Source organism: Hypomesus transpacificus, chromosome 23, assembly GCF_021917145.1.
Source record: "Hypomesus transpacificus isolate Combined female chromosome 23, fHypTra1, whole genome shotgun sequence".
Classification (NCBI taxonomy): domain Eukaryota; kingdom Metazoa; phylum Chordata; class Actinopteri; order Osmeriformes; family Osmeridae; genus Hypomesus; species Hypomesus transpacificus.
This window is the reverse complement of record NC_061082.1, coordinates 14,626,450-14,644,762: the sequence shown is the minus strand read 5'-3', so window position 1 is coordinate 14,644,762 and position 18,313 is coordinate 14,626,450. Positions and strand designations below refer to the sequence as shown.

Sequence of the window (18,313 nt, the reverse complement as noted above, 5' to 3'; positions counted from 1 at the left end):
TCAGGTGGCTGAACGGTGAGGGGATCGGGCTAGTAATCTGAAGGTTCCCAGTTCAATTACTGGCCGAGTCATATGGCGTTGTGTCCTTGGGCAAGACACTTCACCCTACTTGCCTCAGGGGGAATGTCCCTGTACTTACTGTAAGTCGCTCTGGATAAGAGCGTCTGCTAAATGACTAAAATGCAAATGCAATGCAAATGCAATAACCTCCAGAAAACTGCCAATGGCATAGAACCTTAACACTGCCAGTAGTTGGGTTACAGGGGTCAGTGCAAAGGACCTCCTTGTTAGCCTCTGCGGGTCTGCTTCTATGTGGTTCAGGAGCATTATGATATCATGATGTCATCTGACATATCTTACACTCATAATGAGTATAATTGATCAACCATCAATTAAAGTAGAGTTGATTATTCATGTCAGAAACAATGATTCCATGTTGAAGACATGGGGTTATTCATTACTTATGTTTGTCATTTGTCACAATGTCATTTGTGGCCAATATGTGAGAATTATGAGATTGCAAACATGGTCTTGGGAAGCTGTTGGCCTATGCAAGATTGTAGATATAGTCAGCACTAGAAAATAAGACAGTAAATATGTTGGATTGAGATGCTTGTATTTGTACATTGAATTGTTTAGACTGCTACCTGGGACATGCCATGTGTGATACCATTCATATGCATGGTTTTTAACCTTGTAGTTCAATCAAGCAGTAAATATAGGACTCATATATATATGCCTATGGAAAGTGGAGTACCAAGAAGAGTTAAAAACCAAGGCACAAGTAATTTGAGAAATATTGTTTTATGGGAGTTTGTTCTCCCTGCTCCTGCTCCTCACATGGATCTATAAGGTAAACATGTAATGATTGGACAGGCAACACTGAATATATGACACAATACACAATTCAGCCTTTACTTAATTTAAATAAATATTGTATGCTTAAGGCTATAAGGTAACCTAAATGTGACACTACCTTGTTGATTGGGCAGAAGGATAGGCACAGAAATGGAGGGCCTTGTGACCTTAATCTCTTCAAACAAAAGCTTCTTCACCCCAATTTGGAGACGAGCCCACTTAATTTCCAAGACCTCCTATTGGTATTTAGCATCCTGTGTCGCTGATTGCAAGGTCCTAACACCGGTGTAAAACTCAGATGCAGCATAGTTTGCACGTTCATTGTCTTTACCTTCATGTAGCATCACATTGAAAAGTACTCAAATAAGTAGCCTATAATAAATGTAAAGTTTTCTGTAGCGACAGAAAACATTTTTTTGTGTACCGTAATTCGTCAAATATTTTGGTTAACGTTTTAATTTTAAAGTCTTAAAGTTAGCGTCAGAAGAATCACATTTCAGTACAATGGACAGCGTCTTGTTAAGTGCAATTTAAGAGACACGTACGATGGTTCTCCTTGCGAGCATGTTCGGGAAACGCACGTAATAAATAACGATGGATCGTTATTTTCATCGTAGAGAACCCTCGTAACAGCTACGACCCATCGTTATCGGGAAACGCACCCCTGGTTGGTTATGATACGACATTATGTTTGAACATTTTGGGGACATTCGGGACGTTCCAGGAACGTCCCAGGAACGTCCCTGGTTGGTTATGATATGACATTATGTTTAAAACTTTTGGGGGGTTCCAGAACGTCATTCGTTGGTCATAACGTAACCATCGAAATTCCGAACTGATATTTTCGTTTGTGTGTCATTCTTTGATGTGAAATTGCTCGAGCTATAGCCTACTGTCACTCTGTAAACTGTACAGTATTAACTAGCTAGATTATGTACACTGTAAGCTAAATGTACATGCCTGGTTTGGCCAATTTGGTCTTCGAAGAAACTCGAACGTTTTTTAGTTATCGAGAGGAGTATCCAGCCATAGCGCTAGCTACTTTTGGGACAGGATAATTCCGGTTTCCCCTATGTCTCCACTAGTCACTAGAATGGTCATAACTTTTAATCAAAATATGGTATTTCTAATCTGTCTTCTGTTCTACATTGCCCACAGACTTGTGGATATTCCACCTACTCAAAGTATTTCTCCATATTGTAATAAAAGTGGTTAAAAATGCAGTTGTCTGATGAGGTATGGTGGATGCCCTAGTTCTCCTCTTCAAGATGGTATAAACAGTTAAGGTGTATGATTTAATATGAACATTCGTAAAATATGAATATTAATATGAATATCATATTTCAACAGCTTATGGAATGTTCGGAATGTTGGCTCAGGCAGTAAAGAGATAACTGGAATTATAGATAGTGCCATGCCCGTGATACAGCTAATGATTATTAATTACTGGAATTATAGATAGTGCCATGCCCATGATACAGCTAATGATTATTAATTACTGGAATTATAGATAGTGTCATGCCCGTGATACAGCTAATGATTATAGTTCTAGAATTGTACTTGTGTTATAAATTCTTTAGTAATCATATACTTTTTGTACATTACAATGAAGTTTAGGTGGTTAACAATAAAAAACACAAAAAATCTCAATTTTGACAGAAAACGTTTTTCGGTCTTTTATGGCTACAATGAGCGGCCGCGACACAAAAATACAAGTCAATAGCCTGTTCTCCTATTCTAAAATGGCCGCGGGGCAGTTAGTCTACATGATAGTAAACAAAAGCTGCAAGACACCCAATGCAACTGCCACGAGAAACTTGCGTACCACTATCAACAGAACAGTAACTTTCATGTACCAGTGGAGGCGCTGTCACGTACCACTAGCTACTGTCATGTGCCAGCGGAGGCACTGGCATGTACCACTAGCTACTGTCATGTGCCAGCGGAGGCACTGGCATGTACCACTAGCTACTGTCATGTGCCAGCGGAGGCACTGGCATGTACCACTAGCTACTGTCATGTGCCAGCGGAGGCACTGACATGTACCACTAGCTACTGGCACGTACCACTAGCTACTGACACGTACCACTAGCTCCACTGGCACGTACCACTAGGTGCCAGTAGAGGCACTAGCATGTACCACTAGCTACTGTCATGTGCCAGCGGAGGCACTGACATGTACCACTAGCTACTGGCACGTACCACTAGCTACTGTCACGTACCACTAGCTCCACTGGCACATACCACTAGGTGCCAGTAGAGGCACTGTCACGTACCACTAGCTACTGTCATGTGCCAGCGGAGGCACTGACACGTACCACTCGCTTCACTGGCACGTACCACTAGCTACAGGACAGTACAGTTTCGGTTCTAACCGCCTCTCTTGCATTGACAAGGATTGACAGCTGTATGAGTTCACCCTGTACACAACGCAAACTGCAACCTTTCGTCATATTAATATAATTCATGTTTTGGTTTTATATTGGCTGGCTTCCCAGAATAGCTGAATTTGCAGAGCTAGTGAGCCCCAATTCCGTTTGTGTGGTATTTGCCATCATTTTTGCTATCGCCAGTTTACTCCAGATCGGCACACAGGTGCTTCAAAGTCCCTATACGATTTAGCTTTTGCAACGAGACCATTTAAGATAATTATGACAATGGTAGAATATAGTATAGTTCTGTTCAGTATCGCTAATCATGGCAAATGGATTTCGAAGAACTACAATATCCGTGCTGATCTTGGATTAAATTGGCGATAGCAAAGTTTCCATCTTTTGACGACGCCAAATGGAATAGGTGGTAGCTAATGTTTGTTCCATCGGTTTGTTTGCTAGTTATACGAATGTAGCTAGCTTAGCGTGTGTGAACCCTGCCAACATAGTGAAATCGCTGTGGTGTGATTAACTGGATTCATTTCACGTTAGCTAGGCGCACCTACATTTCAGATAGTAGACACTCACTCAAGTCACCTTGTCAGATAAGGAACACTACTACTGCATTGCTAGCTTCTCTCTGACTCTAATTCAAACAGCTGGGGATGTTATTTAACTAGCTAGCTAACCTAGTGACCAAGGCAGGGAAAATTGTGAAAGTTATGAATGTTTTATTGTATTGAGTGGTAGAAATAAATTGTCAAACCAATCCTTTCTTACAACTATTCCTTTCAAGTCTTTTATTTGTCAGGTACTGTACACAGAACAACGGTCCGTGTACCTTGTGGCCATTGGTTTTTCTATTTTGCAACCCGTGTTGACAAAAACAAAATAGGGCCGTAATATCGTTTTGTCATTTTAGTAACTCAAACACACATTTAAGTATTACGGCTTGTTTTTGGTTGTTTTGTTTTTTGGATATAATGAAATAACAATATAACACAAATGGTATACCGAGCCATTAATCGTTGTTTTGATTATTCCATATCCTTTATGCTAATATCTGCAAAAAATGAAAAATAGCCTCGTAATATCGTTTTGTCCATTTTGGATGTCAGAACCAGATTATGGGTAAAGGCTTGGTTTCCGTTGTTTTGTTTCATTTTGGAATTACTGAATATCCATATAACACAAACGGTATAACGAGCCATTTACTCATTTGTTTGACCGGCCGTATTGTGCACACTGGCACAACTGAAAGAGAGAGAGAGGGGGAGAGACGTGCAATGATTGGGGGTGTTATTACTATCGAACACCAGAGGGCAGCAACGACTAGCTAAAAAAAAAAAATGTCCTGTGATCTGTAGGCCTACAATCTTGAAGAATTACCAGCAGGTTCTTTAGTAAAAGACACACACCAAACTGGAGGCACATGTTGACTGAGTTTTCTAGTTGCTACTTAATTAATAAATCTTTGATGAACCCAAGTTTCTTTAAAATATATTAGAAACATTACAAGACGGGGCTCCAGTGTGTGTTCAAACAAGGCCAAAAGTGTCAGACGACATCGGTTGAAAAAGATAATCATACCCTTGCAAGAAACACTCCACGCAATCATAGTGAGCAAGTTGAGGTCATGAGGGCTACCTTTGCATTTTACATAGACACACAACTGACAGAGGCACTGTTGTGGATACTGTTTTCAAAGTTCTGATCATATTCAATGTCCAAATTCAACTTCTTCAAAGTCCATAAACAACACGGAGCAGCAACGAGAGGGTTCCCAGGAAAATCAGATTTCATTTGTCTGTGCTACACCTTTTATATCCAACAAATTACACCCCTGAACTTTTAAAACAAATCTTTTGGCCTACTACAATTGTAAATAACCTATGAATTATGCTCCAATTGGGCCTTGATGCAATGCTATGTCATATTTTCAGCTGTTTCTGCAACATTTTTGGGGACTAACCAGGGACCAAACCAGTTCCTCTATTCTGCCCTACTACATGTGTTTTCCAACACCAGTTGCAATCAACCCTGGGTTATAGCCCTTCACCATTGAATGGTGCCATTCATTCTTCACAGGTCACAGGCATCAAGTCAAAGTGAATAGTAACTGGTCCAACTCCATATCCAAGCCCATGGTATCTGTGGAAGAATACAGTCATCACACTTGTTAAATCCTCCCCACACAAGTCCAATGACTTTAATAACGTGTGTGTAGGCCCATGCTATAGCAGGTTGCAGACATACAACACAGATGAGAGTGAATTAGAGATAATGGTAATGGGAGGGTGTTGCACTTTTCTGCTTCTCTTTTTCTCCACTCACTTTACCTTCTCACGCTTTCCAATTGTTTAAGTCCCTATACTCTATTCTCTCTGTATCCTGCATAAAAGATGACTGTGTACTGTATATCAAAACAATCCGGCATATCAATCCATATATCTCTCCACACTGAGATCCCATCACCCTTTCCCAGCCCACTGCTGTTTTCAACTAACTTATATACTACAACAGCATAATACAATCCCTGAAATTCAGATATGGCTTTTGATTTTGGAGTGCCACCCCAAGATTTCAGTGGCCCCATCTGGCCACTCCTATAAAACATGTCTGGGGGTGCCACTGCTTCTGCCTGTTTATGCTTGCACTGCAATGAAGAAAACGATATGACAACAATAATGTTTAATGTAACTGGCCCCTCTAACAGCACCACTGGCCCCAATGTAACTGCCCCCCCCCTCATGGTCTAGAACCTCGCCTAGCTACATTGCAAATCAAGACAAGAGCCTTTTCATAAGGCCCAGTGGCAGACATGCTGTCTGAGGCTGTCAAATATCAGCACTCATGGAATGCCTCCTGTACAATTAAAGTAGGCCTACTTGGTTGGAACTAACTTAATATTTAAATTACGAACAAACAAGAAAAATTGTATGTAGACACAGCCGCCCCTCTAATTGCATTCATTCTCATTCCTGTGGCTACGGTGGTCTCAAGCTAGTATACTAACTTTAAGCACAGAAGTATAGGCTACTATACGAATCGTCACAAGCAGAACAGTAATTTCCTTTCTCAGGACATTTTAAAATGGTGTGTAACAGCGTGAATGCATTGATGTTGGCTAAACAAGTGTAGTGTTGTACATTGATGGAAAATATTGTTTTTTATTAATAAAAAGGGAAGATTTCCTCACTGATTGCCTCAATGCACTTCATTAAAACGTACAACAGAGCTGAAAGGTAATTTAGGTGGGGGGAGGCATGGTTGGGGAGGGTTTCTTGCACAGGTGTGATTGTCTTTTTCAACTGATACCATCGGGCCCTTTTGGCCTTGTTTGAACACACACTGGAGCCCCGTCTTGTAATGTTTCTAAAATATGTAGCACCCCTCGTGCTTCGTGTTCGGGCTTAACTCTAGCAAGGGCGCCCTGAGTTCTTCAACAAATAATGCATACGCATTCAACTTAACAAACATACATATTTACTTTTAATATATATAAGACATTACAATTTAGATGACGGTAACACTGGCCGTAATTAGCCTACTACGGATAGAAGATAATACCCCTCAGTCCGTCACATGCCAACTGGTGTTCGGCTCGGGCACGTTGTTCCACAGCCTAAGATGGCGGCTGCTGTCCGTGGGTAAGACGCAGCACAAGCAGCCACCTCGTGGCGCGGCGATGGTCAAAGGGCTGAGCAAGCAGGTTGACGGTGTCCCAGAGAACCTTGGCAGAGTTCGTCGGAGATTTGATGATATAGAAAAGAATGGAAGACCTCCTGGATTTGGCTATCCGTCAACTCCGGTCCTCCTCGCGTCTGATGTAGTCCCTGGTATGACTCGTAACCACGGAGTTGCCTATCCGACAGCTCACCAGTTAGGCTACATGCAAAATATGGTTCCCGAGTTGGCAACACATTTATCCTCGCTAACGCTCCGATCAACACTCAGACCACCCCAAACTCCGATATATTCTCCACCGTCTCCTCTTCCGCTTCCCTCCATCCCAATATATATCCCGACTTCAGGTCAAGGGTCAAACTAATCAACCAATAAGATGCCATTTAAATGAAATCCAAATATGAACAGCGGAAATATTACAAATATATGAAACTTAACAGCATTGGTATATCTGAACAGAAAAACAATAAACAAATGTAAATACTAGCAAGGGGCTACACACTCCCCCCCCTTAAATGGTTCTCATGTCCCTATGAGACCTCACTAACATTACCAACTACAACTCCTCTCTAACCAATCCTTATAACTATCCCCCTGTGAACTATAGTCAACGGTTGGGCCTTGGGCCGGACTGCTTCATCATATGTCAATCTTATCACAGGCTTAATAGGCCTCTTCTCCACTTTAGGGGAACTTCTCTTATCAGCCCCTGTCGGTGTATTACCCTCTGCTATCGTATTACCTCCATCAGTCTCATCACCGGTAGGAATGTCACCCTCACTGGCATCTGCCACCTCTTCCTCTCCAGAACTTGCATACTGCTCATCATTACTTCCTGCGTCTGAAACCCCATCAAAAATCCTATCAGGGATCTCACTACTGCGTCCTACCCTCAATCTGCACCCTGGTTGTACCTCGCAATCAGACTCACTAGTTTCTCCATTAACGACCTGACTAGTATTTCCTTCAGGTTCAGGTTGACGCAACTTGCTTGCCACAGACTTCCTCTGAGCTCTAGTCACAGGTCTGTGTACTGGGAGCTGATCTTCTCTCTCTTGGTGAATTTCCACCAGACTACCAATAGGCAACAGATGGTCTCTATGTAAAGTCCTTATCTTTCCCATGCCACTTTCAGGTTTTAACTTGTATACAGGCAAATCTGGAAGCTGATCTACCACTACATAAGGTAATGCACCCCACCTACTCTGTAAGTTGTGCTTTCCTTTAAACCCCTAAGTTCTACTCAAAAACCCCAAGCACTCTGTCACCTTTTGTTAACTTTTGGTAGCGTACCACCTTGTCATATCGCCGTTTGTTTCGCAAATGAACCTGTGTTGCTGATTTGGCAGCAAGTTCATATGCATTCTGAAGGTCCTTCTTTAGTTCTGTCTCTGTCTCAAGCGAGAATCACCCTCAGTGTTCTCCATACTAACCGCAGTAACGGTTACGGACTGCTCGACTTCTTTACTCTCCAATGCCTTTATTCTCTGCATTAGCCTGTCCACATTCCTACGTAACGCAACGGCTTCTGACCTGTCATTACCGGAGTAGGGCAACTTCAGTGCTGGCGTTGGAGCACAAGCCTCTTCCCTAGCAGGGGAGGGTTTGTTTGATAATGCAGCCACTTGAGTTTTCAAATCTTTGAACTCTAACTAGATCTTATTCAGTTACTAACTCATCTTGAGCATCTATTCTCCGGACACGGGTATTCACTTTATGTCGTGTTCTCTCGTAGTCTTCTTCTATTCTAATCTCAGAAAGTAAATCGAGAAAGTTTGGTGGATTTCCCTTATCTTTCAACCGTAGTTGTAATAACATAAGGTCAGCACCAACCGTTCCCCGCAAAAGCTGTTCAATTCTAACCCTGTCCTTATGCTGAGCGAGAATCCCACCCCTCTTAACCACTTTGGTCAGAATAGGTTCAAGTCTCCGAGCATAATCAGACACTTTTTCTCCAGCCTTCTGCTGTATAAGACGAAAAGAGAAGTACAGGTCTTCTCCCGACTCTGCAGACCCAAAGGTGCGGTCAAGAGCTTCTAAATACGCTTCTGACCTAGCGTCTGGCTCACTCAGGCGTAATGCCTGTACTATCTCCAAAGCAGGGCCTCGCAGACTCTCTAGTAGTCTACGCCTTTTGTCCCTCTCAGGCCATTCACCCTCCTGGACCATCAATGTTGCCTGTTCTAGCCAATAATCCATGGACTCTTCTCCCGCAGGAGTGGGAGTGATGCCAGAAAAAATCCGAAGGCGTGCCCCTGGCACTGGAGTACAATGGAGTATCGTGTGCTTTGGATACTTTAAGTGAATGTAGCCATGTCTAAACAACCGAAAAGCTCATCAAAACGCGTCCAAGATGCAAAGGTATATAGGGAAGGACTTGGACCACAAGAAAAGGCGCGATATTTAGAGATTTTTTTTTTTTTTTGGCGGTGCAGATCCCTATGAGTTAGCTCCCTCGTCTTGGATCTGTGATGACCCGGTGATTCTTCCTTCAGTTGCATATCCCGATACAGTCAACTACCTGGTTTTCTCGCCGAGCCCATACACAGCGGAAGACCTTAAATCCTACAAAGGCTTGGAGGCCTATAACCAGATGGTGTGTGGATGGGTGAGGGAGACGCAGTACCAAGTTATCAACGACCGTTGTGTTGTTAAGGCCAAAGTAAGTAAAAAAATAACGTCTTTAACCAACCTAACCTTAACTGTATGATATCATTCCGATACTCAAGGTGTAGCCAAGTGACTCTCAATCGTGTTTTTTCCCTCGTAGATCTTGGTTGAGCATTGCCAACTACAAGCGCCTCCTTTCCTTTGATAATCTCTGGCATTCCTCTCCCTGGTTTTTAATAACTTTTGGAAGTCGATAATATTCAAAATATTTTTCTTGATCTGTCCATTTGGTACAACCTGAAACACTCAATAATTAACCATTTTCCTCGACGACGTTCGGTAAATACTTCAGTGCCTGTGCTTTGTTGTGATGCGGAGTGCCTCCAATATGGCGACTACCGGTCTGATGACACGTTGTGAAAACCCTCTATAGAAACTCTCCTTGCTTAACCCACTATAGAGGGTTTTCACGGACGTCACATTCTGGGCAGTAACCCGGATGCGCGGCCATCTTGGAGGCACTCGATGTAAACAACTCAACGGAGTACAACGAAAATAACGCAAATTCTATACTCTTTGGTACAACTCTAGCCATGTCTAAACGACCGAAAAGGCCACCAAAACGTGTCCAAGATCCTAAGACATACAGGGAAGGCCTTGGACAGCAAGAAAACCGTCGGTATGATGAGAAAATTGGATTTATTGGCGCTGCAGATCCTTACCAGTTAGCTCCCTCTTCTTGGATCTGTGACGACCCTGTGATTCTGCCGTCAGTCGGATATCCAGATATTGTGAACTACCTAGTTTCTCGCCGAGCCCATATACAGCGGAAGACCTTAAAGCTTACAAAGGTTTGGAGGCCTATAATCAGATGGTGTGTGGATGGGTGAGGGAGATGCAGTACCAAGTCCTCAACGACCGTTGTGTTGTGAAGGCCAAAGTAAGTAATGCAATAACGTCTTAAATCAACCTAACCATAACTGACACTCAATCGTGTTTTTCATTTCAAAGACCCCCAGTTTGCTATGTAGGCCTACACTGTACACTATCTGAGTTAGTTTCATAAGATAAGATAAGCCTACATGTTATCATTTATTGATAAAAAGTGGTGAGAAACTATTTTGTTATTAGTCTTGGTTGAGCTTTGCCAACCACAAGCGCCTCCTTTCCTCTGACAATCTCTGGCATTCCTTTCCCTGGTTTTTAATAACTTTTGGAAGTCGATAATAAACCAAATGTTTTTCTTGATCTGTCCTATTTGAACAACCTGAAACACGGCAATAATTCACCATTTTCCTCGCCGACGTTCGGGATTTAATTCAGTGCCAGTGCAGTGTTGTGATGGGGAGTGCCTCCAAGATGGCGACTTCCGGTCGGATGACGCGTCCGTGAAAACCCTCTATACAACAGTTGAGGGACGTAAGTTTGATATCAGGTTTGCCAGGGACATCAATAGTTAATGTGACCGCATGCCCATTTTTTCACATTAATTTGAGCGAAAATACAGTTTTTTGAGCTTTATGTAATATTGTTGTTATTATGTTTATGATCGGTAGGCGTATTATTTAGAAAAGTCTTTAGTTTCTAATATTTTCCTAGCCTACCTCAATTCTGACTTGCCGACACCTGGACTTCTGTGTGAGCGCTGTAGTGGCTATTATAGCAAGCCAAGAAGAACACGCAGATATGGAATTCTGCGGGCATGCATCAGTTTGTGTTTTCCGTTAAACTGCTTTGATTTTACAAGCATTGATTGGGATACCAAAGGCAAGACGCACTTGTTCCGGGAGTACAACGGTACTTATGGTTTGCTTGACCCGGGCCCGTTTTTCGTAAGGGTTGGAGCTAAGTTAATCAATAGTCCCTTTAGCCCGTTAACATTAGCGAGTTAATTGAGAACAGCAAATATCGGTTCGTCCAGAGACGTGCACAGGCTATGGCTAAGGTTGCCTGGGCAACTGCCCGTTTGCCCTCCTCGAGTCAAAGTATCCCTCCGAAGAAAATAAAATAATAATAGTGAATTTAAATAGCTGCAGAATTTCATGTAAACCTAGATTTAAAAAATCGCCACCCAAAACATTTCATAAAGTAGCCTTATTCACTTCCAATCGATCAGCCTATGGGCAACGAGAGTGGAAGTCACAAGGGGGAGGGAGGCATGCCCCCTACTCTGTTTACTCTGCGGTACTGCACGCGACCGCCACCTGAGCCTGCATTTTCTTGCACTTAAGAGACGGTTGTTTTATTCTGTGTCGATAAAAAACAGCTTTGACGGTGTCAGAAAAGGTGAGTTTTAAGTTGTAGAAATGTATAACAAATGAACAATTAAGTTTTATGAAGTCAATTAAAATCTTCATAAATCCAGGCTCAGTTTGCCACGTTTAGCCTAAATAATCAGATGGCTAGCTTGCCTACCAGACAACCAGCCCATTATCACATGCACATTTTTTGGTAGGAAAACTGGTAAAGGAAAATGTCTGCTAATGGTTAGTTTATAACATTTTGTTTTAACAAGAAGAATACATGATGTAAGTAATGCATTACATGAATTATTATCATTAGTAGACATTATCATTTTATCTCACAGAGGGGGGGGCTTTTTACAGGCCAGAACAACTACCCTTCAAAATTCCTGTGCACGTCCCTGGGTTCGTCAACGACAGGCTAAACTCATCAGGGCAAGTGCACGTGCACGTCCTACTTCAAAAGGCAGGAAAGGTCGATCACCAAACCCGTGATTTTCTAACGATATGATGGCGGAAAAGACGAAAGAGAGAGCGGCGATACTCTCACCATCCAAGCAAACTATTATAATGAGTCTCTACAAAGTCAATAAGCATATTATCATGGCTAAGTCAAACACCGCCACTGCTGCCAGAGCAAGACAGGCAGCTTGGCAAAAAAATTGCCGATAAGCTAAATGCATAAGTTTTGGGAAAATGTATAGGGTCATCTTAAGTGCCTCATTACCTCAATCAATCAGATCAGATTTATTTTAATGTGCCTGCTGGCAGTAGGCTTAATGGAAATTAATCATCGAATGAGATCTTGCTAGCGAAAATAATGATCTTAATTTTAATAAGATTAAGTTGTTAAAACAAGGCCAAAGAGTATCTAATTGATATGAATTCATAGACACTTATGATGATATATGTACTAAAAGCGCTTATATCATGTAATATATGTGTATATGCATGTAGGCCTTTGTGTTAATCCCTCTTTGATTTCATTGACTGGGACATGGCCAGGGAATATGATGAATTGATTCATCAGCTGGTTAAGCGCCAAGTACACTTTTCTTACATTGGCAAAGCCGCATGCTGCGGCTTTGCCAATGTTTTCTGCATTGCCTATAGCCTACTGTATACAAATTTACCCTATGCAAAAAACCTGTAGGCTATGCAGAGAGTCTGAAGCACAGTTAAAGTTTCAAGTGGCTTTATTGTCAATTTCTTCACATGTCAAGACATAAAAAGGAATCGATATGACGTTTCCCACTCTCCCACAGTGAAACATAAAAAGAGCACAGGCACAACAGAAAAGACAAGACATTTCCTAAAACATAGCGTTACACAGGCCTATTCACATACAGCAGCATTTCTCATAATAAAACATAAAGCTTGCTGCGGTGTGTGATATTTGCAATGTAGGCGGCCCGAGAAGGTCTTGCAAATAAATGAGTCCTTGTCGGCTGAATCGATATCGCTCAAACAAGAACTCATCCGTGTGAAATAAAGAATGTTGGCGATCGCGTAGAACTCTATCGGTATGGAAAGCTAATCGAACTAGGATATAACTCCTAGGTCAACTGGGTCTCTCAAAAAGGGAGCTGCCATGCTATTTTCCGAGGGTGTGGCAAGCTTATCCAGCTACACTTACGTTAGCCTGCTCTGGAGAAGGTTAGTGCTAATTGATATGTTACTATGGTGATTTATCGAAAGTTGCTCCAACAAACCAAAAAGAGGGGCGTTTTTAATCTTAGCCTGAAAATTAGCTTGCTTAACAGCTTAGCGAGCTACGACGAATAGCCTACCCCCCCGATGTTAGTTTCCTCAAGGATCACAATGACTCTTGCTTACGGTGCGTTCACACTGCAGCGGGGCGGGCAGAGCGGGGCGTCGGCTTCCAATTCATTTTCAATTAAACCAGGCGTTGACGCTCGCGCAGGGCATTGTGGGAAGGCGAGCGGGGTTTCGACGCTCGCGTAGGGTATTGTGGGAAGGCAAGCGGGGCGTCTAAAGTTGGATTTTCTCAACCTTATGTAAATGAGGAGCGTGAAAACGCTAGCGTTGGCCAATCGGGTTGGTTTTCTTGTTTCTTGTAACGTAGCAACTGTTGGTCATGGTAAACATTTCTAGGTTTGACAATTTCAAGGTGGAAAAGCAATTCATTGTAGGTGTGTCTTCATACCCAGTATTGTATGATACGTCTATGTTCGATTACAGAGACGTAAAAAAAAAAATGATGCCTGGCGCAGGGTTGCTGAGGTTGTCGGCGTCCCTGGTGTGTATTTTGTACTTTAATTCAGTTTTGTCATATTACGTAACTTTCTTCTGTGTTAGCTGCATAGTCTAGCTAGCTCACCCGGCACACGATTGACATTCAACGTTGAAATGCTGGCTGGCAGCCACTCGCTATCCATACAGTAAATGTGTAGTGGCAAGTCATAATCTAGCGATTGATTTGCAGAGATTTCGAGTAATATAATAAAAGGTTACACATGTCAACGTTTATGTCTGATAAAAAAAAAATTATAGTCGATGTATGCAAAAAGAAATGGAAGACGTTGAGGACCGGATACAAAAAATAAGGAGAAAGGTCGGTGCAGGAGTGGAGCAGGTGCTGGGAGTGGTAGACCGTGGAAGTACGCTGCGGCCATGAGCTTCCTAGTTCCATTTATTGAATTTAGGCAGACAAGTGGCAACTTCCCCAGCAAGCCAGAGCCCCCAGCCAGCCAGCCAGAGCCCCCAGCCAGCCAGCCAGAGCCCCCAGCCAGCCAGCCAGAGCCCCCAGCCAGTCAGCCAGAGCCCCCAGCCAGCCAGCCAGAGCCCCCAGCCACCCAAGATGGGCAAGACACCCAGACCAGTGATGAGCCTGCCAGTGAGGCTGGAGTTTCCCTTGTTATTAGGGGCCAGCCTCCAGCATCCTCTCACAGTCAGGCCGGGAAGAGGGTGCGGAAGGAGAGGCTCTCTAATTTTGAGGAGAGGATACTTGAAGCTATTCAAGCACCTGCACCTCAACCACCACCACCACCACAGGAAGACGAGGATGAGCTTTTTTTTAAAGCTTCCTCCCTTCATTAAAGAGAATGCCACCAGCCAAGCGTTCAGAGCTGAAATTTAACATCCACCGTTTATTTTTTGAGGCAGAGGCTGAGCTGAGGGCCACAGAGTGACAGGCCTACTAAATAAATAAAAATTTCACTGACAGAACCTTGTGTCCATTTTATGTAATTGGTACTATGAATGGTTGGTATAATTTTAGTTTAACATACACAAAGGATCTGTAATGATTGGACTGGAGGGTGTTCAGTATTGTTGTTCAGTATTTAACTATTTAGGAGCACATGTTCGCTACTGCTTTTGTAACTGTCTTTAGAAGTGCAAATTAGATAATAAGAAACTACACAACCATACACTGATTTTATGAAAATAACATTTAGGAACTGTTTGCTTTTTTGTGATTAGTATGTGTGGCTCTTAAAAGAACCTTTGGTTTTCAATGCCACTGGCTATATGACATGTTGCTGCCAGGGCACTGCACCCTCTGAATTGAAGTATGCAGTGAATGCATCTCTCACACAAATGGCTGCACGCGCAGCATTGTTGCTGCCCACTCGTGGACCCTCCTGAAGAGCAGCAGACCCCTCCTGGCCAGGACTGGCTGCTGGAGATCCCCTGGCACCTCTCCTGGACCTCGGGATGTAATTGTGGAGGATGCAAGTGGCCTTCACACAAACCTCCGCCATTGCTGGGTTGACACCAACGACACGCCGATACATTCTCCACTGGCTGGAGAGTATACCAAACGCACACTCGACTGTCAACCTGAGGCAGTAGTTGAAAAGCCTCTTCTCTCTGGAGAGGTTTGTCCCAGGGGAGGGGCGCAGGAGGTTGCTCCACAGAGGAAAGGCCTCATCACCCACAAAGACGTGTGGCAGTGGTCCACGTGGCTCTGCTCCAGGGATGATGCAGTTCTCTGGGAGGTCCAGGATTCCATCCTTCAGGGCCAAACCAAACGCAGAGTTGTCCAGGGTCCCACCGTCACTGTTGCGACTGTAACCCCCCACATTGATAACCCGGAACATGCAGTCGGCGTCCACAACCGCAAGGAGAACGATGGAGAATGTCCCCTTATAGTTGTGGTACAGTGACCCTGAGCTGTGAGGGGCCTGGATGACAATGTGCTTGCCATCGATGGAACCCATGCAGTTTGGGAAGTTCCACCTCTGAAGGAAGCCTTCAGAAATGTCCCTCCAGTCCTGCTTGGTCGGCACAGGCATGTACTCCTCCACCAGGCAGTCCCAAATGGCCTGGGACACAGCCCCAACAATACCTGCCACAGTGCTTGAGCCCACACGATAGCTGAAGCTGATCGTCATGAAGGAATCCCCCGTGCCAAGGTATCAACAAAGAAATACCATACATTTAAAATAATGCATAGAAAATAACTACACTATAATTTGGTCTGAGAATACTGAAATAATAATAATAATTTAAAGCTTACCATAGACATATAGCGAGGCTATCGCCTCGCGGAACGAGGTGTTTAGCCTCGCAATCCAGGGTCCCACTCTGGTCAGCAGGTCATCGAACTCGGCCCGGTTCAGCCTGAAGAACCGCTGGAACAAGCCGTCGTCCAGTCGCAGCTCCTGGACCAGCCGGTGATGAGCTCGGTTGTCTACCCGAATGGGATGAACCAAAAAGCATCGGCGGCATCTTCTCTGACAGTAGAGCAGGGCGATGACAGCAATCTTCTGACGGTTGTTCATGATAAATGATAGAATATTGATGGAGAGCATCTATATTTATACCAATGTATTCCCTCCAATAATATATAAAGAGCAGGAGGGAATTAAATTTGTTGGTTCAGAATACAGGGTGTGGTTATAAATCCAGCTAGCCTATGCACACAACTATTTTCAATGTTACTGGAAAAATTGCTAAAGTGCTAGCTAGCTTGTAGAAATTATTACAATACATTAAATATAGCTGCAAGCAGCAATGCGGGTTCCTCCGCAAAATATTATAAAAATGTACATTGTAGAAGGTCAAGAGTTACATTTACATTTATTCATTTAGCAGACGCTTTTATTCAAAGCGACTTCCAAAAGAGAGCTTTACAAGAGTTGGACAACAAGAGAGCATAACTACTTCATGTAGGGCCAACTACAATAGGCTGAATGGGGATTTGAACTCATGAGCATAAGGTTACAAGGCAGCCTCTCCATCCTCTCTGCTACACACCAACTGTTGAAAATGTATGAGTAGAAAGGGCAGAGTATTAGCTTTGGTCAGCTTTGGGACAAAGGTTAAGAAACGGTTGAAATTTCAAAGTGGAATTGCGCTTGGTATTTCATAATGATGTCATCCTTTTTAACTAAACAGATATTCAAATGTAAGACAGGTTAAAAGACTGCTGCTGGATTCAAACCTACAACCTTATACTTTGCCGGTCACTGTCCCAGTCCATTGAGCTATTCTCAGTGTTTAATATTGTCATGTTCAGTTACTGTATAAAAAAGTAAGCTGTTTCTTCTGTGGTAAGAGTTGTTAGATTCAGACAAAGTTTAAACTACTCAAATTCAATCATATTTTGACCTACCAAGGTGACATTGTTGATGGTACTTCAGAGTGATGTCATCTTACATTTACATTTATTCATTTAGCAGACGCTTTTATCCAAAGCGACTTCCAAGAGAGAGCTTTACAAAGTGCATAGGTCACTGATAATAACAACAAGATAGCCCCACAGCATTGCGGGTAGTCAAAAACAAGAAGTACATATTGTGAACAACCAAAAAAAAAATAGTGCTAAAGGGAAGAAACCATAAGAGCATGTAGTTAAACAAGTTAAATTACACAACATTAATCTCTAAGTGCAGGTGTACCTGTAGGAAAGCAATAAAAATAGGATTAACTAAAATAGAATACAACAGTTTAAACCAGCTACCACTAACCAACAAGAGCAACAGTCTAAGCAAGAGTCATTGTGATCCTTGAGGAAACTAGCGTTGGGTTCAGCAAACCATTCCTAAGTACCATTGTACTCCCGGAACAAGTGCGTCTTGAGCCTTCTCTTGAAGGTGGAGAGACAGTCCGTGTCTCTGATGGAGGTGGGGAGTTGATTCCACCACTGGGGTGCCAGGCAGGAGAAGAGCTTGTGCTGGGACCGGGCGGTCTTGAGAGGTGGGACCACCAGGCGGTTGTCTGAAGAAGACCGTAGGTGGCGGGTGGGGGTGTAAGGCTGCAGGAGAGACTTGATGTAGTCGGGCGCAGTCCCGTTTACTGCTCGGAAGGTCAGTACCAGGGTCTTGAATCTGATGCGGGCCGTTATGGGTAGCCAGTGGAGGGAGATGAGGAGCGGGGTAACGTGGGAGCGTCTGGGTAGATTGTAGACCAGGCGGGCCGCTGCGTTCTGAATCCTCTGAAGAGGGCGGGTTGCGCATGATGGGAGACCGGCGAGCAGCGAGTTGCAGTAGTCCAACTTGGAGAGGACAAGTGCTTGGACAAGCAGCTGGGTGGAGTGCTCAGACAGGTATCTCCTGATCTTCCGGATGTTGTAGA

General features: G+C 43.3%; 1 protein-coding gene across 1 annotated transcript; it reads right to left on the bottom strand.

The window, feature by feature from the left end:
• Positions 1–15,258: 15,258 nt before the first annotated feature.
• On the bottom strand, positions 15,259–16,128 carry LOC124485569. Its single transcript, XM_047047259.1, has one exon. The coding sequence runs from the start codon at positions 16,126–16,128 to the stop codon at positions 15,259–15,261; it is 870 nt and encodes a 289-aa protein (XP_046903215.1).
• Positions 16,129–18,313: the final 2,185 nt, after the last annotated feature.

What these genes read in the sequence shown, in the direction of transcription:
- LOC124485569 (XM_047047259.1), bottom strand. Translation starts at nt 16,128, where the DNA reads ATGACGATCAGCTTCAGCTATCGTGTGGGCTCAAGCACTGTGGCAGGT.